Genomic DNA, 26,744 nt, shown 5'->3' with positions numbered 1-26,744 from the left:
GAAAAACCCAAATCACTTATTTTATAGTAAATAGTTTTTTAATGAATTTTATTACATTTTTGCGCATGCGTAAACCCTGTATGTGTCAAATACTCATGTCTAGTGAATTATTCACATGTAAAGAAGGTAGCTACCAAACCTGACAGCTGTTTTTCACCAAAAGAAGGTAAATGAAAAATTTTCCAGAAAAAATCAGTATTTTCAAACTAAAAAAACAGCCATTTCAGAAAACGGCGGTGGCCATCTTGAAAAAATGATTTTTTTTAATGGCCAGCAGTTGTTTCTTTAAAAGTTTATAATAATAATGATGCTTTGTGGTAATTTTCATGCTTGTATCATCATTTGCACAATTCCCTCGATTTTTGCCTGCTAATATCTTCCACTATGGGGAGATATATACTATTCACAGATAGTTTTTTTTTAACGTACTGGTTCCCAGTTACGATCTCTATGTTTTATGTCGTAGAGACATAACATAGTAATGCTACCAGTAAATATGCAAATGCTGTCATATATATTGAAATCTGTGGAAATCCTTAATTCCAGGTAGGGGTAGTACATATTACTCAATTTATTTCACTTGACTGGGCGGAGTGTAACCGGTTCGCTCACAATAAACCAGTCCATCTATAGAAAGGTGTATTAGGATAAACCTATCAATAAAGTGTACAGTAATTCTTTTGTAAATTCCTTTCATGACACTGATTGGCAGGGTTTCCCCTGGGTCAATTTTTTTTTCGCCACCGCTTTCGCCAAAACAATATATTTTTCGCCACTTTATTATTTTTTTCGCCAAGTAACACAAATATATTTTTCTTTTAAAATTTTCCTTCCCCTCAATAAAAAGTGTTTTTTACAACAAAACGAAGCATCTTATCACTTGGAATTGATCCCTCGTGTAAGGTTTAGTCATTACATTTAAGGGTTACTCTCATGCCAACCTTTTCTAGACCATATCGTAAATAAGTAAAACTATATCATGTATATGCTTCAAACACGTGTGTAACTGAAACGATTTTGAAGTACCCACTCAAATCAATGATTTATTATATGAAAGTTAAATGATAAAGTTTTAAATCAGAGACCTTTCTTGCTTTTGAACATTTTTCGTCATAACAAATATTTTCTTTTCTGGACTAAGGAGAGGAAGCGTAAAAATTTTGCTTCAAACATGTGCGTCGCAAAGTGGTTTATAAACCCCTTTTGTGATATGTGACAGAATCTATTTACCCATTTCATTTTGTCATATCAACACCTTTATTTAAAATTAGTCCTTTGATGTCGATAGCTATGAATGCAATCAGCTGATTATTGATTTTCTGTCAAAATCTTAACGAGTTCAAAGTGAATTCCGAGTATTGTCTGATCGGTAATGTCAGAGAAACCCGAAAAAAAGTAAATAAACAAGATGGCTGAAAATAAATCGTTTTATATTTATTTCTTTCGCCAATGACGAATTCTAATCGCCACAATTATTGTTTTTTCGCAAATGGCGAAAATGGCGACCGCCAGAGGAAACCCTGCTGATAGGTGATTAGAAATCAGTTATAATTATAACGGCAATCATCCTTATCACACACATCTTCAAATAGACTGTCCTTATGCAAATTAAAACTTAGCTCCACCCGAGCAGGTGAAATAACATTGGTAATACTTTCAATGTACGTTTAAACTCTTCAAAGTTCGGGACATATAAACGTGAAAATATGCCGTACAACACTATATTTTGATATTTTAAAAAAAAAGTAGTGCATATGAACTTTCCATTCTAGGATATATTTTTTTTCAAAACATAGTAAGTTGGGTACAAGTCTAGTCGTTAAAAGACTTCCTATGTGCAATTGCATTGTGAATATATACAGACAATTCAACCTTAATTTGGTGTAAAATGAGAACATATAGAATTTCACCAAGGGTTTATCTCAGTAATTTTATTTTCAAATTAACTAAAAAATATGAAGTTTTATAATTCTTTCACGAAGATTCAGAATATCATAAACCCTAACAATGATGACTCAGCATAAATTCACAGTTTACAGTATGTATAGTTTTTTTTTGTATTAAAGATCTAAATGCAAAATTAATCCATAATCTATGCATATTTGTTAGTTAAGGTTCATGTGGACCCTATGGCCTATCTTCTAAAGAGACGAAAAAAAGTGTACGGCAAAATCCAGTTAAGTTATGAATTTTCTAAATCATACAATCATTTGAATTCTATTTATTTAGGGCATGCTATGCCTTAAAACTTTTCCAAATGCACAGGTTTGCCTGTACTCAAAGTGAATTTTGAGGTGAAAATACGGCCATTTTAGCCATAGGGTCCACATGAACCTTAAATTGTTCAGAAGTGCCTATATTTACTCTTTGCAGTCATTGAAACTCATAGATCCTGCCAGAATATTATTGGTTAGATGTTGTTTTTTTCTGTCAAAAACCCAAAAGTTAGCTGCAACCCCCAAAGGTAATTTTTGTGACAGCGGCATGGCATAAAGAAAAAGAAAAACAAGCTAGAAATACACAAAAACTAATAATAGTATGGAAAATGTATATATTAAACATGTGCTTAATATGTGATATTACTGGAAACAGCAAAATAACTTATTCATACCCTAGGGGCAATATAGACCTATAATGCCTATCTCTAATAAACTTGCAAATATTCTAATTTTATCACCATTAACGGTCTTTTGTTTAGAAAACAATAGCTGTGCTTGGAAGTTATGCAAAGATCAAATAGTGGTGGTCATTGCTTTAAAACTTTTAATGCATTCACACATAAGATTTTCATGAATACAACTTTTGCAAATATGGCTTTGTTTAAACACTTATTAATTGTAGATAAGCTCATTTGTGTTAGATATATAATCAGCGATAATATAGGTGTGACGCGATTTCTAACTGACAATTTTATGCAGAAAACTTGTAAATTTTCATTGACAAATAGGTATACATTCAGATGTGGACTTGAGACAGAGACAGGATTGAATACTTTATTCTTGAATGTTGAAATAAATAACTGCTACACATTACATTTATAGTATTCTGACATGCTTTCAATTTGTTTTTAGAATAGTTTCAAACAGGTTCTAGAAAATATGCTCAATAATTAAAGTATTGCTTCCAAATACTTTGAAAAATTGAAACAGGGGTTGTGGTATAAAATGTACTGTAAAAGAACAACTAGGGGTTTTTGCAGTTAATTAGCCGTTTCAGAATCTAAGACATTCTGGGTAATATTTTCCAAAACGTACACCAAAGCGTTGCGATTGATTTAAAACGATATAAACAATGGAAATGGAACCAATGACGTGACTTTCTTTTCATTTTGGTGTACGAACAATGAGATTACCCAGAGTCCTCTAGGTTCTGAAAAGGCGAATTCTTTAAGGCTACAATTCTGATCAATGAGTATTCTTTTGAGATAAAAGGTGTTTTAGAGATTTTTCTATTTGAAAAAATGTGAGTATAAGAGTGTGAAAAGGGAGTTATACTCCATTTATTATAAAAAGCAGGTCTAAATGATTTATGTCATTCTTGTAAATAGAAGAAAGGATTAATCCAGGTTAGAATTTCAAAAGTATGTTGACGACGTAAACTAAAAGAGAAATACACAAAGGTCCAACAAAAGCGATGGTTTACACGTAAATTTCAACGGAATTAAAAAAGTAAACAAACTTTAAATCCGAAAAATTAGTGACCTTACACATGTCATAATTGCATGTCCTCAAGAATATTGTTCGGTCTCGTCCGGGTTGTTTCTCTTAACATAAAAGATCTGTCTGTTAGACACAAAATTACTCCTCAGAAATTGTATCTAATGTTCCGACACACATGCACTATTTATAAACAATAGATAGAAGGTACACTCATCAACATTAACAAGATTAAGTATAAATTGATTTAATATAGAATGGCTTATGCAACACGTGTGTCTTCAAAAGTAGGAATAACTCAATAGAGACATATGAATTTTATTCAGAGGTAAACATATTTATTCATAAAGAAAAATCAAATTACAAATTTCAAAAGCAACACTAACACTCGCTTTACGAATTCCATTGGAAATGGCGTATTAACATCAATTTCAATATTTTCAACCCATAACTGTTTTTTGAAAGATATTTAAAGAGTATTTTTATATAATAAGAATGATATGAATAAAGAAGTTCAATGATATTTTTAGATAAAGTAAACTATAAAGATACTATACAAACAAATAAGTTAAACATGATATGAAATAAAATAAATGACTTGTGTGATTGTCAAACAGAATAATTGGAGTTATTTTAAAAATAATGAAAAAATTGTCGACGCAAACAAAACCTGATAATACAGTTATTCAACTTTGAATTTCGTCTTTGTGTTTTACTAGATTAATCTTAATTCTAGATATAAAAACGAAATATTAACATTACATTCATGTCTTCTTCTATAAACGACAACGAAAGAACAGCAGGTTGGCAGAATATTGTAATTATTTGAAATAGCAAACCACAACTTTTAAAAGTATTGTGTCCCAAGTTGTTGAAACAAATTTTGAAATTAATTGTAGCTTTCCGTTTTTAAAAAAAAAATTGTAATTTTCGACCTATCACACATGTTTTAAAAAGTTAAACGTTCACTTATTTAAATATGAATACATACACAATGGTTTTTCGATTTTTTTGTTTGTTTGTATGAACGTTTTGAGATCAAAGCTTTTTGCAGTAATTTCAACTAGACATTCAATACAAAAAATGAACAAACAAAAGAGTTGATAAAATCCAGTAAGCAGTAGATAAAAAATATAGTCAAGTTCTAAAAGCAGGTCTATTTCAGGATCATGTATACGATAGAACCAATAAGGCATACAATCGTCAACACAAAATTTGCTGAAATCACTGTTACTCCATTACCTAAACAAAAAGAAAAAAAGTTCAAACTTTACAAAACATTTATGTTGTCATACATATAGATATACATTGTGGAAGTACGAGTATAAATGGCTGTCAACACAACTAAAACTTGTTACGTTGGATTGGAAATAAACGTCTCGTCTCTTCATTTACTAAATAAAAAAGATTCGTTATATTAGTTTTAAACTTGAAAATATCACATACATTAATTTCAAATATTTTCATGATTAAACATGTTAAAATTGAATGATTTATCTATCAAATTTAATCATTCATAAAAATATCGGAAATAACGTGCCGTCATTTTCTGAATTCAAACAACTTTTTTTTCAAAAATTTACCTGTATTGAGTTGGAATCGAGTTGTCCTTTTTGTCATTTATTGTGTAAAACACGAATGTTAACAAAAGGTCTCATTGAAATTTTTTTATTCGACGTCTTATTGATTCCATGCGACAAAGGTGTCAGGCGGCTATAAATTCAAGAGGTGGTCATACAAGGTATTGACATGTTAATCCATATTCTGAAAATCATGTTAGCTTACTGTTCCATTGAATTATTGTTATCAAATTTTTTGTTATAAAAAATGAAAATGATCTTATGAGCACGTTACTTTCCTTTTTTGCCTAGTATATATCTCGGTTTCCGATCGGTCATTTTTTGGGGGGGGGGGGGAGTCTAAATGATTCTCGGAGTTATCTGATCTTGTTTCATTTCATACGTAAAGTCAAGTGAGAGTCTTAACGACATTGACGACATGGAAAAATTTGTGTCTAAAAAAGGAAACTCGTAACTTATTAAATATACCTCAAATAACACTTGTTATGTTTTTATTCACGATATCTTATACAATTTTTCTAACTGGGTGATAAGTTCTATTCAGACATAAACTAAGAGTTGAAACAATTTGTATAATTAATCATTGACTGCGAGTTGTGTGTTTCCAATCCATCGATACGATTGACATACTTGGGTAGGATCGCTATAGATGATTCCGACAACAAGCGTAGGCGTGTTATACACCATTGTGAAGATAAATCAAATTATCTTTACGACAGAACAAGTTTTAGTTGTGTTGATAGCCGAGAAATTGGAATATAACGGAATTTCTCCACGAGCTGACATTTTTTTCTAAATCGCTAGTTAATAACCTTGTGTTATATAAATGTATATAGGGAAACAAAATTCTGAGATGATTTTCTGTGGTCCTTCTCTTATCTTAAACTTAAAATAAATGTGTTTTTCAAAGACATTGTGTCATAAAACTGGTCATATCTAAAAAAAAAATCTTACATTTTCCGTTTTCTTCAGCTCCATTGGTACACTGACATTTAAATTCGTTATTCACTTTCTTGCATTCAGCGTTCACTACACACTCATTTACATGTCCATTTTCCATACAGTTAATATTATGAAGTTTTCCTGAAATATATGCATTGTACAGTAGAACAATATGTTACAATCCTTTAATAGTAATTTTATAACGGATCGCGCTAACATGTTAAGCCCTGCCACATCATGTATGTGCATATCCCAAGTCAGGAGCCTGCAATCCAGTAATTCTTGTTGCTGATGTGTTACATATTTCTTTTAAGTTAAATTTTAGTACATATATAAGGCCGTTAGTTTTCTCGTTTGAATTGTTTTACATTTGTCATTTCGGGACCTTTTTAGAGCTGACGATGTAGTCTGAGCTTTTTTTCATTGTTGAAGGCCGTATGACATAAATTTATAGTTGTTAATTTCTGTGTCATTTTGGGAATTTGTGGAGAGTTGTCTCATTGGCAATTACACCACATCTTCTTTTTTTATTTTACATCGAAGAGTCCAATTTTGTTAATCTAATATTGTTGGATTAAATTTAAGACGAATAAATATATATGAAGGTCTGAATTTGTTGACAACTTTACGAGAGACTTTCTCCACTGGATATCTAACCCTATAATTATATATAGTTTGTCGGAAAATGAAAGGAGTTCACTGGGCTAAGTATTTTGGAAACTAGCTATAGCAATACTTATTTTTTGTTGTTATTAAATTTGCTGGTAAAAAATATTACAAATTATTATAAATTAAGGAATGTATCTCCCTCATGCAAAGCTCTGATTCTTTTAGAATTTTGCTATTCTTTTTTGAACTTTTTGAACTTTTGAATTATAGCTTCATCTTTAATATAAGCTTTGGATTTTACATATTTTGGCCACGAGCATCACTGAAGAAATGTGCATCTGGTGCAGAAAAAACTGGTACCGTTAATGTTATTGCCTTAAGTCTTGAATCTTTGACAGAGCTCGAAACAAATAAAGGCAACAGTAGTATACCACTGCTTTAAAGTCATAAATCTATTGAGAGAAAACAAATCCGAGATTCAAACTTAAACCAAGGAAAACACAACTGTAAGAGAAAATCAACGAAACAATAGAAATACCGAAGAGCAACAAAACACAAACGACAATGCAACACACTTAGAAACGAACTACAAGATAAAAACTGTCAGTTTCCTGACTGGTGCTTTTAAGAAAAAAATGGTGTATTATACCATTGAAATGACAACATAACATGACAGGAATAATACAGTACAAATAAATGTAAGAAAATTCAGGTCTGAGAAATACACTAATAAACAATACAATAGTACATTCCGACCACAGAATAACAACGAACTTCCTTTTGACTGTAATATTTTTTTCTATCTACAAATCATATTACATCTCTGACTCAAAGAGAACAAAAATAGATATCTTTAAAATATTCAAGGCAGAAATAAAATGTATAGTTGAAATCAATAATATAATTAAATGAAAAACCAGTAAATTGCTTATAAAAACCCTAAACTACATTAATGATCATAAATAATAACAAGGATTTGTATAAATATTCCTGAGGTCACATGACCCAAGTATTAAGTCACATGACTTGAGCATGTCAGGTGACAATAATGTACTTTAACACCTAACACATGTTAAAAAAAAAGATAATAATATATCATTCAATATTGTATAATACACACTTTTTTGTCTTTTTTTTTACTTTATATTTTATGTGTTTATCTTTGACAACTATGTGGTGTACACTCTGATGTCGTATACTGTATAATCATGTTTACCCGAGTAGTTTAGATATATATCAGTCTAAAATACAACAGGTTTCAAATAAGTTAACAGTCACACTTTTATTATGATCCAAAACATCACGAAAATTAAGATCAACTTACCTTTTAAATTAGACAAACTGTCTAAGTATTGTGAATTAAATTTATCCAAATCACAAAGATGATGATGGCAAAATGATGCACATTTATCTAATATTAAAAACCACTATCGGACGGAAGTGAAATTCTCCGGTAAACATGAAATCATTTAAAATATTGTAATATTGTAATGTATCATCAATTTACTTTTTTCAATTTTATGATAGTCTTTATCAAAGTCATTATTATTTATACTACTTTTAAACCCGTTTTGCTGAATTAAACTAGTCGATTAATAAAAGATACTAATGATTAGATTTGGGCGATTTAAGTTCAGATAAGCGCGTCGGAAGAACAACATGTATAAAGTGTCAATTTTTTTGTTCAAGTCCAGCAGATCTAACAATCGTTAAAATTGACTGATCTTCATCATTAAAATAGTAAAACAAGTTAAAAGGCCGTACGGTGACCTATAGTTGGTAATGTTTGTGTCCTTTTGGTCTTTTGTGGATAGTTGTCTCATTGGCATTCTTTTTTATAAAATATTTGGTAAGATTTTATTAAAATTTCTATCGCATAATCATGATAATTGCTGTCTTAAAAAAGCCACAATTTATAAATGTTTTTCGTCTGAGGCGCTTAGTGTACTACTTTTAGACCTGTTTTTTGTGTGACTTTAACTCGCCGATCATTCAAAGATACAAATGCTTAGTTTTAGGCAATTTAAGTCCTGATAAGCGCCTCGGAAGAACAACCTGTATAAAGTGAACATTCCTATTGTTCTAGACCAGAAGACCTAACAATAGTTAAACTTGACTGATCTTCATCTTGTAAAAGTCACACTTTATAAAATTTTGCGACTGAGGCGCTAAGTCAATCTATCATCAATAGCAACTTGCAAAATAAACAAAAAATGGCGCTGAATCAATACGGAATGAACTGAAAACTTGAAAATCTCAAAATATTATCTGAACAAAAGGCGAAAATAAAGTCTGAAAACGTTATCAGTACCGCAATACCACTGTTGAAAATGGTCACATGCAATTAAGTCACAAATCTAGATGCAATGTTTTACTTAATTATTATAATAAAGCTTACTTGCAAAACACTTATCGTTTGAAGGATAGCTGTCACTGTCACACATACACTTATTGGGTCCAGATCCGTGTTGTGTACATACAGCCATTGGTTCAACACACGGTTTGTCTGTTTCAATTGTGCAGTCCATATTTAGAGCTATTTCTGAAAGAGAAAGCAATAGTATTAGTTCGCTACTTCATTTTTTTTTTTTTTTGTCGATTTTCGAAAATATTTAGTAAACTTGATATTATGTGTAACACTGTGTGCTAATGATCTCTTACGATATACGTGGAGTTCGAGCGAACCGCATATATAATTTACTGACTCCATATATACATTATAATGTCAACAGCACACTTTTTAACCAATTTGTTACCGAGTAAATTACCAAAGCTCTGATTCCTTTCAAGGATTTGTCTATACTTTTTGACCTTTTGGATTATAGCTCTTCACTTTATATAAGCTTTGGATTTCAAATATTTTGGCCACGAGCATCACTGAAGAGACATGTATTGTCGAAATGCGCATCTGGTGCAAGAAAATTGGTACCGTTAATTTTATTACCAAATATCCATAAACCTTTTATCGTATTTTTCACTGTTGGTCGTATTGTATATTAGATGGATATTATTTTTCTGAAAGTCCTTTCGAAAATATAAAAAAAAGAAAGATCAAACACACCCAACAAATGGAAACCAACTATCATATTCCTGACTAAGTATCGGACATCTCTTTATATGAAAAATGCTTGTTTGTTTTATAGCAAGCTAAACCTCAACCTTGTATCCTTATTATTAATGTCTTTAAACTTAGTGCCAGTAATGAACTGTTGGTATGTATTTCATTTCAACGGATTGACGACTACATCTTTGTTCAAAAGGCGATGATAAACTTTAAACGTATTCTAGAGCCGGTTGTTCATCACTTGGTTACATTTAACCCTCTGTAAAATATAACTCGGGGTTAAATAATTTAACCGACGGTTGCTTAACCAAGGGTTAAACTTCTGTTGGAAGTAAAAACTTGTTCACAATTAGGCAATACATAGCTTTACAAAATGTTATGCATTATGTAATATAAATGGGTGCTTTAAGACCGGGCTTCGGCAGTATGTTTATATCAGAAACCTTTTTTTTTATTTTCAGTAATCAAAAACATTTTGCTAATCGTGTTGATTTTGGAAAAAATATTAAAAATAAATTGTAACCAATTGTCAGGTACATTAATGAAATAATTGTATTTTCCGAAAACGTTGGTACCACAATTCCAATAAACCATATATTCTTAAAATGGTTCTAACTTTATAAATGTGCTCCGTAAACCATATTGATTTAATAAAACTTGACAAAAATACAACTTACTTGCTTTACAAGTTTTATCCGTAGAATCAAAGAACTGGTTAGCAGGTGTTGTACACTGACATGTATTTGTTGCACATTTCAGGGAATATAAGCAGGTACTGTCACCGGTAGCTGTTACGCATACTCCTCCAAATCCGCCCTCTGAAAGTAAAGTTTCATTTCTTTAATTGTCTTGTTTTTCTTTTTTTTCCAGGTAGATGTTCAATTTATTTCATAAAAGAAGATGTGATATGATTGCCAATGAGACAATTCTCCACAACAGACCAACATGACACAGAAATTAACAACTATATGAAACCATACGGCATTCAACAATAAGCAAAGCCGATACTGCATAGTCAGCTATAAAAAAGATACTAACGGCCTTATTTATATAAAAAATAAGATAAACGAAAAACAAATATGTAACACGTAAACAAACGACAACCACTGAATTACAGGCTCCTAACATGGGACAGTCACATATTACTATCACCGTTTAACGTTTAATGGTAAAAAAGTCAAATAACAAAAACCCGAACTTTTTGGAAAATTCTAATCAAAAAGTCAATAAACAAATGGCAAAATCAAAAGCATTAACACGTGTTTTTTTGTTTTTTTTGGTCTGTTTCTCTTCAGTAAAAGTTTTCTTAGAAGTTAGTTTTTGATTAATTTAAATCCAATCAACATGAAACTTAGTACACATTTTCTTTATTCAGGATTAGTTCTTTCAAACTTAAAAGCCAAATTTGAGTTTTGATTCCAATTTCACAGTCAACTGAATATAGAAATAATAATAAAAGTGGGGCATCCGTGTACTATGGACACATTCTTTTGTCTTATCCTCTATTGTGTGTTGAAACAAATAAAGAAGATCAAGACAAAAAAATCCGAACTGAATAAAACATCAGTAATACAAGATAAACACAATAGAGATGTTTATCATTAAGTCTATTCTCGTTTACAATGTTAGAGGATGTCCTTTGTTTGATATGCACATAGACCAAGGTGAGCGACACAGGCTCGTTGAAGCCTCTAGTTTTTTTAGTTGTAGGCGTGGATGTCATTGTGAAATTTTAAAAAACAAAGGAAAAAACAAAACCCATTGTGTATTCAATTTACATGTTACATAGGGAATGGCTAAAAGAGAGTTGAACGGCACAGAATTATAGTTAAGACATCGAAACATAACTGCTATTATCGGATCTGTAAAATGGATATAACATAACGCTCAACCAACTCGTGATGGCTTTCATGTAATTTTTCATGGGTTGATTTTAACTTCACCATTTGGAACACTATGTTTTACAGCATCCTTGTGAGCAGCAATCAAATCATGCTATATAATTGGAAATGGACAGTTCACATTTTGGAAGCTTAAGTTTTTTCAAGCCGACCCTCATTGGCAATTTTTAGACGTACATTGTATTTCAAGATATACGGCATACTGGCATACTGGTTTTGAATTTATTCATAAAGTTAAAGGATCCTGCTAACTTTCTTTCTTCTTAAAAGGCAGCCTGAATCATAAGAATAAAGGAACACATCGAGAAGAGGGGCAAATTTAAAGCAAAATAACGAAAATACAGAACTCCAAAAAAGCTATAATCGAAAAGTTCCTTATTTTCAAAACAGCAAATCAACACCTCAAACAAATAAAAAGCTGAACACATGCTCCTTATTGGCGGGTCTATTCGAGCATTTCTTTTAGTTAGCGATGTATATCATGTTCTGTTTTGGTGAAAAGAGTAAAATTATTTAATTGGTTAACTAGAAATGTCACAAACTTACCATGTCCTAATATCATAATATGGATTTTCATTTTGGTGTTGTAAAAAAAAATATTTTTTTATTTTTGCTCATTGTCTTACGATCAATCACGCCATACAATTTACCAATTCGTCACGATAATGTTTTGAATGCATGTGTACGCTAGGCACAATCTGTGGACATTATTTATTTACTAAATACCTGTTCTTTAATATTTATACAATTACTTATACTGGAATGATACAATATATCAACGTTTAGCAAGTTATAGTCATTATAAATGTGTAAAGGAAAGTCAGCAATACACTCTTTTGTAAGTGTTTTGCAAATGCAGCAACTGAAAATATAAACATATTTGTTCATGGTTATGCGTATCCATATACATTTCTAAATATGTTATTCTTGTCGTAAGTTTTAAGGATTTCAGTTGTCATCAAACCCAAATTGAGAATGAATATGATGTATTGTATATATACATACTGGCAACGCATGCGCCATTAGAAGCCTTGTAATAGGTCGTCTTGCATAGACATTTATTAGTACTGTCAGTATCTTGTTTACATTCAGCACTAGCGTCCAGACATTGGTCAGTAAGTCCAGGTGTACAGGTAGCTTCTAAGGCAATCTCTGAAATGCAAACAGTTAAAGAGATGAATAAAATGACAAAATGCATGTAGCATTTTACATCTCCTCTTCATTTCGTCTTTTTTAATTTTGAAATAACATTGCATTGACCTAGAGCTGTACATTAAGTTCCAAATGGATATTTTAAAAAGAAGGTTACATACAGGAATTGCCATTTAATTTTTTTTATAAAACAGAAGATGTTGTATGATTGGCAATGAGACAATTTTCTGCAAGAGAAATTTCTAAATTTTCCAGAATAAACGGTTTGAGTTTAACAGAAACTCTTCAACATAAAATCTTTTTTTTAATTGACCTAGTAATATTCAAAAATATAATTTTACAGGAGAAATACTTGTTAGACTTGGATCGACAGACAATGTTCTCAAATCAGTGTCCAGTATGTGTATCTTCTTATCGACATTCAATGTGACGTGATGTGTTATCAAACCGATGTCCGGTTAATCAGTTTTCTCTCATTTATGTTTTAGTTTAATTTTAATTAGTAGTACATTCTATAAAGATATTCCTTTTTCACTCATTGTCATATAAAAGAATATAAGTATTATTACATGTATACTATTTTTTTCGGATAATATAGTGCACATTTTTCAACCTCCTGCTTCCCGGACAGTTGATTTAAATGTAAACGGGAATCCACAGTTTGCATCCTGGGCAACTGAGGAAATTGTAAACAGGAAATATTTGGAATAAACAAGTATCAATTTAAAAAAAAAAAAAAAAAAAAAAAAATAAAAATATATTTTGGTACAAACATCATTACCCTTGATACCAAAACTTCACCAAACTCCGTATAAATGATACATAGCTGGACAATCAAGATGTTCGACTTGACATTTTTCTTAAGTGATGACCACTATTCTTTCTACAGAACAAGATGGCCTTCAGAAATATTGTTATGGTATATATTCAACCAGTGGTGTTAATCATATGTGTATTCTCAAAACATCTAGAGATCTACTGCTAAATCGTAAATCACAGTCTATGTAATTTTTTATACTAAATTAAGACCTTTGATTTTTTTACTTTTAACACTTCTATTTCCCATGCTCAATTGAAATAACGAATTTATCATTAAACAGAAACCTTAAAAAAAAATAGTCGTGGATATAATTTCTTGTTTTTTGCAACTATTTTTTTTATTTTGTGAAGAACCACACCGAATCTTTGAGAAAATTCACTGAAAATAATATTATTAAAATGCTGGCCTTTTAATGGACAATATATTTGCTAGGTTTGGAAGATTGATATTTTGACAGACAGTCGGCATTCCAATTAGTACTAAATAAACTTATCATAGACACCAGGATTAGCTTTTGTATTTACGCCAGGCACGCGTTTCATCTACAAAAGACTCTTCATTGACGCTCGAATCAAAATTAGTTAATAAGCCAAATAATTAAGACTCCCGATCTACACGACTTCTTTTTACTTTTATTTCTGACACGTATTGTTATCTATGTTATTATTTTAGCTTTATTGTGCTTACATTGCCATATTTGCGAGCGTTTTGACTGGCTACAAAACATTACTTTCTATGAACGTCCTGTTTCAAGTCAGGAAACTGGCAGTTATTATAAAAAAATTCGTTTCAATGTATATCGGCATTTTTTTTTGGTTGGACGTCAGAGTTTCTGTCCTCTGAAAGTTGATATGTTTCCCTCAGTTTCAGTTTGTAATCCGTACATGTATTTGTTTTTTACTCAATCGATTACTGACTTTTGAACAGCGATACACTACTGTTGTTCTATTTGCCTATGTGCAAAACTGTTATAAAAAGGAACTTATGATTTTTTTTATATCTTTATAAAAAAAAGGGACAAATACCAGAAAACGACAGTAAAACAAGGTGAAAGGAAATCATTCTCTTTATCTGCATGTACGTTTTTGTGTTCTCTTTATATTCATAAAGACAATTTAAATGGAGATATACAACAATTAAACAACAAACAAACGAAAAAGATAAACAGCAACATACGTCAGCTAATGAATTAGCGGCTTCCAACTTTTATTTCGTGCATTTCTTTGTTTAATTATTCACCAAGTGCTAACGAAAAGTATGACGGATGCAAAAACTCCCGTTGCCTTAATATCCAACTCTATTTTGATTCGTTTGAATATTTTTTATCACTGTGTTTGTAATATGATAGTTATAACTTTGAAATTGCATTATACAATAAATTGAAGTTAATTGTTTTTTTTATGTTTTTTCGTTAAATCCTTTCCGTACTGGAACCTTCATAAATTATGCTGATAACTTTGATTCGGGTTACAAATGAAATTTTATATTTTGTATTTTCATGTATGATTTTCAAATATTAAACACAAAACTTTACATCATTATAAAACCCCTGAACGTATTTATAAATTGTGCTTTAATTGTTCACTAAGCCCTAAAGCTGAAATTGTACATTTCTTGAATTTCTATTTCATCAACATCAACATTGGACCCTTGGCTTTAACTCCTAGTGTGTGTTGAGCAGTTAAAAAAATGATTAACAGTTTGAACCTATGTTACAATTAAGTTACGATTACTTCCTTTTCTGATAAAGTTTTTTCTAATATTGTTTATACATACTGGCAGCACATGCGCCACTGCTGTCTTTGAAATGAGTTGTTTTACATAGACATTTTTTAGCATTATCAGCGTCTATTTTACATTCAGCGCTAGTATCTATGCATTGGTCAGTTATCCCAGGTGTACACGTAGCTTCTAATGCAACCTCTGAAATTAAAAAAAAATTAAAACGATGAATAAGAAAAGATAAAAAGAACATATTATTAAGGACAGTTCGTCTATCTTGAAGATTTCTTGTTTTAGTTTAGCTTACATATATGTTTTATTCAGATAAATTGCTAAGACCCGATTGTAATATATTTTTTAAATTGAATATATATAATTTTTATAAGCAAACAAATCTCTGACAGGGAGAATACATGCAGTGTTAGTGGCTATTTCTTTATTCATAATAAACATATGTATTTTATTTTGTTGTTCTTTTTACATATATGTCCATATTTTAAAAACAACAGTTGATTATTTAATTATTCATGAAAATACACATAACATACTTTTATGTATTGTTATGCGTTTATTTTTCTACATTGATTAGATGTATAGGGGGAGGGTTGAGATCTCACAAACATGTTTAACCACGCCGCATTTTTGCGCCTGTCCCAAGTCAGGAGCCTCTGGCCTTTGTTAGTCTTGTATTATTTTTATATTAGTTTCTTGTGTACAATTTGGAAATTAGTATGGCGTTCATTATCACTGAACTAGTATATATTTGTTTAGGGGCCAGCTGAAGGACGCCTCCGGGTGCGGGAATTTCTCGCTACATTGAAGACCTGTTGGTGACCTTCTGCTGTTGTTTTTTATTTTGGTCGGGTTGTTGTCTCTTTGACACATTCCCCATTTCCATTCTCAATTTTATTTGATATCATTTTTTTTCTAATAGATAATCAGGTTTCTTTTATTTCTATATACATACTCTTATTCCAATATATAAAAGAAAAAATATAGCTTACTTGCTTTACAAAGATTATCAGTAGCATCAAAGAACTGGTTAGCAGGTGTTGTACACTGACATGTATCTGCACATTTCAGGGAATATAAGCAGGTACTGTCACCGGTAGCTGTTACGCATACTCCTCCAAATCCGCCCTCTGAAAGAAAAAGTTTCATTTCTTTGATTATGAAAAAAGGTTAGTTTTGACATTATCGTAGAATAATCTTCGTTGCAAATATATCTTTACTTTTCCATCAAATATCTCATAAAGTTAGAGCAATGTTTAATGGAGCATTAGTTTTTACTTGTTTTTTGTTGTTTTTATAAGGTTGCTTTGCGTATCATTTTGAATGAGACAAATATGGAATTTAATAAAAAGTTTTCACATTTTAAATTCTGAATATACGCTTAACCCATTGACCTGCATCATTCTCGGGTAAATTCGTCAGTAGTTGTCGGTCAAATTGATAGATTTAGTCTCACGTAACTAACATTTGAAAAAATTACGCATACTTGTGTTATTGACAATGTTAAGGTCGCCAGTTATAACGTGGCCAGTCGAATTATATTTGTTTTTGGAAACTAGCACATGTGTAATCAAGAGGTTAAGACTTCAAGTCGGCAATATTGAGATCATGAAAGACGTTTGTGCAAATGACAATTAAAGAATTGATTTGTTATAGGTATACTAGATACTATCTAATCCTATAAACTAGAGAAGTATCTTCGAGTGAACTTATTTCTGATGAAGGATATTGCTAAAGTTGGCAGTTATTCAGTTATTCTGTTTTTCCCTCTCATAGTTGATGTGTTTTAATATATAAATTTAAATAAACAGGGTTATTCACTGTCAAAGTCAAAGACCTTTCCATGGATTTCATTTTAATCGAACGCATTGGACCCTTGACTTTTATACCTATTCCATATTGATCAGGTACAAGATATGATTAACAAATAATTTTATAACAGATTGAACCAATTTCACCATTTAGTTATGACTACGTTTTTATCTGACGAAATTTATATAATATATTGTATACATACTGCCCACGCATGAGCCGTTGGTGTGCTTGTAATGGGTCGTTTTACATAGACATTTATTAGTACTGTCAGTGTCTGCTTTACATTCAGCACTAGCGTCCAGACATTGGTCAGTAATTCCAGTTGTACAGGTAGCTTCTAATGCAATCTCTGGAATTCAAACATAAAAGTAACTTTTTTCACATTGTATGCATCCTTTTTTATTTCAGAAATTAAATCATGATATGTTTTATGATATTTACATTTTGTAGGCAATGTATCAATCATCCAAAAAGGCATTAATCAGTCAAACCCCTTTTTTCAGTATAATCTTTATATAAACTGATTGCTTGATAATATGTATGTTATCATTCTGACTTTATATTGCAAGTGTTAATTAGAGATTTGTCTTGTTCAATTTGGAGATTATTCAAAGCATCAAATATTCTTTCCTAAATTTTTTTTCCATTTTTCATATGAGAATACCTTCACAATTTTGTATTTATTTCTGTTTGTTTTACCTATACAAGTTCATTTTAAATCTTGTATTTAGTGTTCAATGTTTAACATTGTTATAGCTCCTTTTGCCTTTATTTGTTTGTTTTTTCAGTTAAATGTGTAAGCTTTCTAATTGTTTGCTTAGATTTGGAGAGGAATGGATGTTTTGATAAAAATAAATGTTTAATCACTGATTTATTTTCCAATTGGGGAGAGTGTTCGTTTTTTCCAAGTTGTGTTTTTGGTATTTTGATGTCTTTAAACCTGGAATCATAGTTTAAACTTTAAATTTAATTACAATCTATGCATAAATTTGTCCAAAAATTGTTAACCTGATGGAAAGCCAACTTCAATCTCCAATTACCTCCCATTGTTTCTTTGGTTAATCATTTTTCCCAATCCAAACAACCTTAATCTTGTCTAGATTTATATTGAGGCCTGAAAAATCTGATTACAGAGCGATACATCAAAGATTCGAGTTATTCAATACATCAAAGATTCGAGTTATTCAATACATCAAAGATTCTAGTTATTCGAATCATCAAAGATTCTTGTTATTCATCAAGCTAAGTGTAATAGAAGTATCATCTGCATATTGTGAAATGAGATACACTAAGTCGATATGAGAATATCGAGTATCTCTTGACAGTAAAAGAGGGACAAAAGATACCAAAGGGACAGTCAAACTCATAAATCGAACATGGCTAAAAATGAAAAAGACAAACAGACAAACAATAGTACACATGACACAACATAAAAAAATAAAGAATAAACAACACGAACCCCACCAGAAACTAGGAGTGATCTCAGGTGCTTTGGAAGGGTAAGCTGATCCGTCTCCACATGAGGCACCCGTCGTGTTGCTTATGTGATAACAAATCCGGTAAATAGTCTTATTCGGAAGGTCACATGCATGAAAGGGAAGGGGATTGTAGTTACGACGAAAGGAACATATCCGATAGCATTTGTGAAACGGTTATTTCATAATATTTCATAATGGTCAACCAACTCGTAATGGCGTCCGTAAAAATTGTGAAGGGATGATTTCAACTTCACCATTTGGAACTCTTGGTTTAACATCTTTCATTGAGCAGCAACCCTCTATCAAGAAAAAATCATGATAGGAAATGCAAGCACGGGAATATCGTATCAATTGGGAGATATGTACCCCTTATGCAGGTGCTGCTGGAATGTTGCTTCTTAGAAATGAAAAGTTTATAATTGGAAAGCTGAAATCATCTCTTTTGTCGTAAAGTTTTGTTTTCAACCGACCCTCATGGTCAATTTCTAGATGTAAGTCAAGATATGAGGTCGACTTAACTGTATCTGTTGTATCCTTTATCTCTAGTTCGTTGGGATAAATTCGTTCCACATAGTCACCAAATGTTGAATTATTTAGTGAAAGAACATCATCTTTATAGCGGAAAGTAGAGTTAAGGATATTGCTAACTTATTTTCTTTCTTACTAAAAAGTTTCTGCATGAAGTTAGCCTCATAACAATAAAGAAACAAGTCGGCAAGTAGAGGTGCACAATTTGTTCCCATTGGAATGCTGACAGTGTGTTGAAAACACGTCCTCCTAACGTAACAAATATGATGTCAATCAAGAAATCAATCATCTTGATAATATCAGTTTCAGAGAATGTTTTGTTTGAATCAGAGTGATCCTTCACAAAGTAGGATTTATCCCTCCCTAAGACAATATACTTGTATCTACGTTGGCCATTATTTTTTATGAAGCTAAGCAATACCAATTATTTCAATTTGTCTTTTAGTGTGGAATGTGGAATACTTGTGAAAAGAGTAGAAAAGTCAAATGCTTTAATACTATTACAAGATGAAAGAGAGTTAGATTGTATGTACTCTAAAAGATCTTTGGTTTTTTTAAGTATCCACATCTGATTCACGCAACCTCTAGAATAGGCAGTTTCACAATAACTTTTAAGCTCGTCTTTGATTTCTGATAAAATAGATGCTAATAATTTAGAAAGGGGTTTCGTGGAGCACCTGGAAGACCCAGCAATATACCGTTGTTTGTAAGGACACTTATGTCGTTTAGATATCCAATACAGTGATGGAAGATCCAGTTCTTCATCTGTGGCTGAAATTCCAAAGGGACATAGAACAGACCTATGAGTATCCAGAACTTACTCTTTGGTATGTCGTGAGGGTATATGTTGTGAATTGTCAATACCTAATTCGTTTATCAAGCAGTTAATGTAATGAGTTTACATACATAAACGATATTCTTTGGGGCTTTATCTGTGGGGACAACAGCATATTTGTCATGGAGGTAGGATAAGTGTTTTGCAACATTTTGGTCTTTAAAGATTGACGTAGCATGGACATTGATAGACCCATTCAGTTTCTTAATTCTGATTTGTATCCACGACCTCACTGCCTTAATCCATTCGGAAAGAATGTCTACGACTTCCTTCTTGCGCTTAGCCTATTGCCTGGCATAATCCTCGACTGAATCCATCAAAATTTTAAAGTTGTATTTCCAATTGATGGATTAGGGCTCACGATATTTCGGACCTTTGATAACACATTTCGTAGAGAAGTGTTATTAACAATGTTGAGGTCACCGGTAATAACGTGGCCAGCCGGATTATATGTGAATTGGGAATTAGCACAAGTGCAATCAGGAGGTTTATTTCAGTATAAGAAATGATTGGTACAGACTGTTCTTTGAAATAAGGAGGTATTTTTGATTGAACTAATTTATGATGAGGCATAGGGCCTAAGTTGACGCCATCGAGACCTTGGCAAAGGAAAGATTAAGGAAAGATCTTTTCTCTTTTTCATCTTTTACAACGGGACTGGCTTGAAAAGTCTGTGACTTACAATATTCGAAATTATAGCTTCAAATTTGTAATGGTTTGAATGAGGGTTTGTAACAGTAGATTCCAAAAATAAATTGAACAGAGAAGAAGTTTTGAAAGTTTCGTGCGAATGTGACGATTACCTAACGGCTTTTGTATAAATGGCAGCGAGTCATTAATAGAGACATCATGCAGAGAAGGTGATTTATAATGACAATGCCCATGACTTCGTCTACATCGAGGAGTCGAGTTGAAAATATTCATCACATTCACCGAGTTACACTAAGGACTAGATAGAATCATATACCATAAATTTTGTCATTGCAACCAGTTCCGAATTGTCTAATCCAATAGTCCTCTGTTTGTGTATGGAGAGTCGTTGAAAGATTAGGATTGTTAGAGATATAGTATATCTTTTCGATAATGCGAACTGTCATAGAAACGATGGAATGATCGGGCTGATTGAAATGCTGGTATAGAATGTCTTTAGCATTGAGATTAATGTCTGATATATGGCCGTACATACGTTCGTTAAGCCTTCCTTTTGTTTCACCGACGTATATCAATCCGCAAAGGTTGCACTCTAATCCGTAGACGAGATTTTATCGATTTACAATTCAGATCACCGTAACTTCTGGTAAAATATGACTTCTTGGTCAAATTGCTAGTGAATTCAAGTTTTGCAGTCTTTGATCTCACATTTCAAAATGCGACGGTTTGGTACTGTATCATCAATATCCAAAATGTCTTTAAGGAGAACTGAACATGGCTGTATATATGTAATATTGCTATTGTTACTAGGACGATATTCTGAATGAGTCATGTTTGAGACATTTGTCATGGCTGGTGATCAGGGGACACCTGTCGTATCAGAAGACACCGTGTCAATGGTGACATCTGTTTCGGACCTTTTTCATACTAGGCGACGTCCAAGCCAGTTTCCTGTTTGATCTTTGTAGATTTAAGCGATTGTAGTTTTGCTATTGGGCAGATGATGTCATCGGGGACAAAATGTCCACCAGCAGAGATATCGACCCAGTGCTTATTAAAGAGGGACGAAAGATACCAAAAGGACAGACAAGCTCATAAATCGAAAATAAACTGACAACGCCATGGCTAAAAGTGAAAAAGACAAACAGACAAACAATAGTCCACATGACACAACATAGACAAATAAAGAATAAACAACACGAACCCCACCAAAAAAACAGGAGTGATCTCATGTGCTCCTGAAGGGTAAGCAGATACTGATCCACATGTGGCACCCGTCGTGTTGCTTATGTGATAACAAATCTGGTGAATAGTCTAATTCGGTAGGTCACATTCATGAAAGGGAAGGGGATTGTAGTGACGACGTAAGGAACATATCCGATATTATTTGTGAAACGGTTATTCCATAACGGTCAACCAACTCGTGATGGCGTCCATAAAATTTACGAAGGGACGATTTCAACTTCACCTCTATGAACTCTTGGTTTAATAGCTTCCTTGTTAGCAGCAACCCTCTATGTAGTAAAATATATATGGTAACAGGGTTTTATCCCAATATTGAAATCCCTTTTTTGTTATAAAATTGAGAACGGAAATGGGGAATGTGTCAAAGCGACAACAACCCGACCATAGAGCAGACATGTAGTAGAATATCAAACTACTGTTTACTGATCAAAATCTATAACGGTTTTGAATTTCTACTCCTTTTATATCTAGATACTCCGATATGCAAGGAAAACAATCAAGCCTAGTTTCAGAGGATTTATTTTCTCCGCGTATATAGTTGTTATCTGAGTAGAATGTTCGAAAGCAATCGATAACTAGCAGGTCATAGGTTTCAATAAGTCCACAGTGTGTTGCTCATGCCCGGGGGTTATTTATATTTAGATAGTGGCAAGTCTTTTTAGTACATAATGCCTGATGTTCTACTTCGATCGAATCTGTACTCAGAATCAAAATTTTGTTATCTACAATTTTCTATCATTTCATTAACTTTATTATAGAAAGAAGGAGAGTCATTATTTGTTTCACGTAAACTAAAAGGTGTAGTATTTTTACCTTTAATTCCAATGTCAACACATCATTATTTATTGTACTTACTTCAGTTTATTAAGTTTATTTGCAAATAAAACGGCAACTTCTCTTTTACTAGTAAAGCATGAACAAGAATAAAACATGCATTCTCCTCCCCATTGGTTTCTAATAAAGAATTCATCTTTTTCAGTAAAATCTTTGCAAACAGTAAATAGGACAGAGATTTGATTTCAAGTTTCCAAACACATCTCTCAGTTTCACCTTATAATTTAAACCTCGATAGATGTATGAGAAAAGAATAATGTACTCTCATTATTTTACAAAGTTAAGGTATGGAATAAGTGTTCCATTTATTAATTTCATTCCTCTGATTACACTTTGACTCATAATGACTATTGAAACACAAACTGTATTTTTTTATCTGTATAAACAGGATGGTGTATAAAGCTACATTTTAGCATACATAAAACTGATATCAAAATAAGGGAAAAAGTAAAATCACATCATAATTGAACTCCATGGGAAATTCAAAACGGAAAGTCCCTAATCGAATGGTCAAATCAAAATCGCAAACACATCAAACGCATTGACAACAACTGTTATATAACTGACTTGGAACAGGCATTTTTTATGTAGAAAATGATGGTTTTAATCTGGTGACAAAAGTCATAATTGTCATATTTTGTTTTACTTCAATTTAAACACCCTTTCGGTCATCTGTTTCCAAAGAAAATGGCTAGGGAGGAAAACCAACACATTTATACCAATGGCAATGCTCACAGGAAGATAATTCAAAGCCAAACATATTACTTCCCCTTAATTATGGGTTCAGAACAATTGTTTAAGAAAGTGCAGCAACTGTACGTGCAATTAATACCAAACAGTTAAATTTTATGGTGTTTTTTTGTTTACGAAATTAAAATATAAAATTTTTGTTCACTTACTTATATCAGATAGGGAATAACAAATATACTTGTAAGCGCTACTTTTAGTAATAAATAGGGTCCAAATTTTAAACATTTGCTGACAATTTCGGTTAAACGCAAAGTGATTTTTGTAAAGATCTTGAATTTTAGTAACAAATCTTCGGCAATTATTTGTGAAAAATGTAACATGACAACATGTGTATTGGAAGTAGTAAAACCCATTTTATCCAAAGAGATTACAGATAGGGACAAGTTGATATAATCGTTTTCGAATTAAATGAGGATTGCATCTATATTTTCTTGTGGCGTACCAATTATATTTCCAGACCTCTTTAACTTTGACCAAAATTTTTTTTAGCTCACCGGGCCCGAAGGGCCAAGTGAGCTTTTCTCATCACTTGGCGTCCGTCGTCCGTCGTCGTCATTCGTCCGTCGTCGTCCGTCGTCGTCCGTCGTTAACTTTTACAAAAATCTTCTCCTCTGAAACTACTGGGCCAAATTAAACCAAACTTAGCCACAATCATCATTGATGTATTTAGTTTAAAATTTGTGTTTTTTTACCCGGCCAACCAACCAAGATGGCCGCCAGGGCTAAAAATAGAACATAGGGGTAAAATGCAGTTTTTGGCTAATAACTACAAAACCAAAGTATTTAAAGCAAATCTGACGAGGTAAAAGTGTTTATCAGGTTAAAATCTATCTGCCCTAAAATTTTCAGATGAATCAGACATCCCATTGTTGGGTTGCTGCACCTAAATTGGTAATTTTAAGGAAATTTTACTGTTTTTGGTTATTATCTTGAATATTATTATAGATGGAGATAAACTGTAAACAGCAATAATGTTCAGCAAAGTAAGATTTACAATTAAGTCAAATGACCAAAATGATCAGTTGACCCCTTAAGGAGTTATTGCCCTTTATAGTAAATTTTTAACCAATTTTAGTAAATTTTAGTTGCTTTTACAAAAATCTTCTCCTCTGTAATTACTGGGCCAAATTAAACAAAACTTGGCCACAATCATCATTGATGTATCTTGTTTAAAATTTGTGTTTTTTGACACGGCCAACCAACCAAGATGGCCGCCATGGCTAAAAATAGAACATAGGGGTAAAATGCAGTTTTTGGCTTTTAACTCAAAAACCAAAGCATTTAGGGCAAATCTGACATGGGATAAAATTGTTTATCAGGTCAAGAACTATCTGCCCTGAAATTTTCAAATGAATCAGACAACCTATTGTTGGGTTGCTGCACCTAAATTGGTAATTTTAAGGAAATTTTACTGTTTTTGGTTATTATCTTGAACATTATTGTAGATGGAGATAAACTGTAAACAGCAATAATGTTCAACAAAGTAAGATTAACAAATAAGTCAACATGAGCAAAATGGTCAGTTGACCCCTTTAGGAGTTATTGCCCTTATAGTCAATTTTTAACCATTTTTCATAAATCTTAGTTAACTTTTACAAAAATCTTCTCCTCTGAAACTACTGGGCCAATTTAAACCAAACTTAGCCACAATCATCATGGATGTATCTAGTCTAAAATTTGTGTTTTTTTACCCGGCCAACCAACCAAGATGGCCGCCAGGGCTAAAAAAAAGAACATAGGGGTAAAATGCAGTTTTTGGCATATAACTCCAAAACCAAAGCATTTAGAGCAAATCTGACATGGGGTAAAATTGTTTATCAGGTCAACATCTATCTGCCCTGAAATTTTCAGATGAATCAGACAACCCATTGTTGGGTTGCTGCACCTAAATTGGTAATTTTAAGGAAATTTTACTGTTTTTGGTTAATATCTTGAATATTATTATAGATGGAGATAAACTGTAAACAGCAATAATGTTCAGCAAAGTAAGATTTACAAATAAGTCAAAATGACCAAAATGGTCAATTGACCCCCTTAGAAGTTATTGTCCTATATAATCAATTTTTAACAATTTTCATAAAATTTTCATTTTTCACTGAAACTACACGGACAAGTTCATTATAGATAGAGATAATTGTAAGCAGCAAGAATGTTCAGTAAAGTAAGATGTACAAACACATCACAATCACCTAAACACAAATTTGTCATGAACTGTCTGCTTCCTTTGTTTAATTCACATATACCAAGGTGAGCGACACAGGCTCTTTAGAGCCTCTAGTTTTTTATTCCCATTTTCAAGTTAGTCATTAACATAAATGCCTGGAATTTTCAAGATTAATTTTAAAATCCTAGGATTCATGAGTATTGCCTAACATTATTTATCCATACTTATGTAATAGACTTATTGTCTAGACGTTAGCTTCTCTATCGGATTTAAGCTTGATGCCTAATTTAAAAGTTTCGTTCATCAGTAAAAAAAAAATATGAGAACACTGTTAAGTTAAAGGAATGTTTTGTTGCCTTTTGATTCAATATTACATTGTAAATATATATGTCTATAACCTTTATCATATCAAAGTGCACGTTTCGCTTTTGTCTTTTTTTTTCTTTTATTGTCACAGACATACAAGTACAATGTATGTTTTTGATTTTATACTTTATATTTTGTTGCATGTTTATCTTTATTTTCCTAGTCTTGTTTTAAATGTAGTCATTTCTACATGTAGATGTTTTACATTTTAAAGTGTTAATAATGTGTTGTATACATACTGGCAACGCATGAACCACTGCTGGCTTTGTAATGGGTTGTTTTACATAGACATTTATTAGCATTGTCGGTGTCTACTTTACATTCAGCGCTAGCGTCTAGACATTGGTCAGTAGATCCTGCTGCACAGGCAGATTCTAATACAATCTCTGAAAAGCAAGTTTTTAAAACGATAAATAAAAAATTACAAAAGAACATGTACCATTTACATAATAACCTTCCATTATTACCAATCTTAACCAAGACATAACACGACGGGTGCCGTATACGTTGCAGGAAACGCATACCCTTCCGGAGCACCTGATTTCACTCCCGGTTTTAGGGGAGTTTGTGTTGTTTCTTATTTATTATTTGTAACTGTTGATGTAAATGTCTTTTGGTTT

General features: G+C 32.0%; 1 protein-coding gene across 1 annotated transcript in view; it reads right to left on the bottom strand.

Moving 5' to 3' along the window:
• Positions 1-4,155: 4,155 nt before the first annotated feature.
• LOC134721005 (multiple epidermal growth factor-like domains protein 10) overlaps positions 4,156-26,744 on the bottom strand; it is a 40,725-nt gene continuing 18,136 nt past the window's right edge. Inside the window, exons 7-15 of the mRNA XM_063583648.1 lie at positions 26,364-26,510; positions 17,476-17,622; positions 16,451-16,588; positions 15,501-15,647; positions 12,758-12,904; positions 10,529-10,669; positions 9,186-9,329; positions 6,191-6,319; positions 4,156-4,898 (exon numbers count right to left, since the gene is read on the bottom strand). Coding sequence (XP_063439718.1) covers positions 4,813-4,898; positions 6,191-6,319; positions 9,186-9,329; positions 10,529-10,669; positions 12,758-12,904; positions 15,501-15,647; positions 16,451-16,588; positions 17,476-17,622; positions 26,364-26,510 — 1,226 coding nt within the window. The 3' untranslated portion in view covers positions 4,156-4,812. The remainder of the gene's footprint in view (positions 4,899-6,190; positions 6,320-9,185; positions 9,330-10,528; positions 10,670-12,757; positions 12,905-15,500; positions 15,648-16,450; positions 16,589-17,475; positions 17,623-26,363; positions 26,511-26,744) is intronic.

The sequence above is a fragment of the Mytilus trossulus genome, chromosome 6 (genome assembly GCF_036588685.1).
Source record: "Mytilus trossulus isolate FHL-02 chromosome 6, PNRI_Mtr1.1.1.hap1, whole genome shotgun sequence".
In the NCBI taxonomy this organism is placed as follows: Eukaryota; Metazoa; Mollusca; class Bivalvia; order Mytilida; family Mytilidae; genus Mytilus; species Mytilus trossulus.
This window is presented reverse-complemented; position numbering and strand designations above follow the sequence as displayed.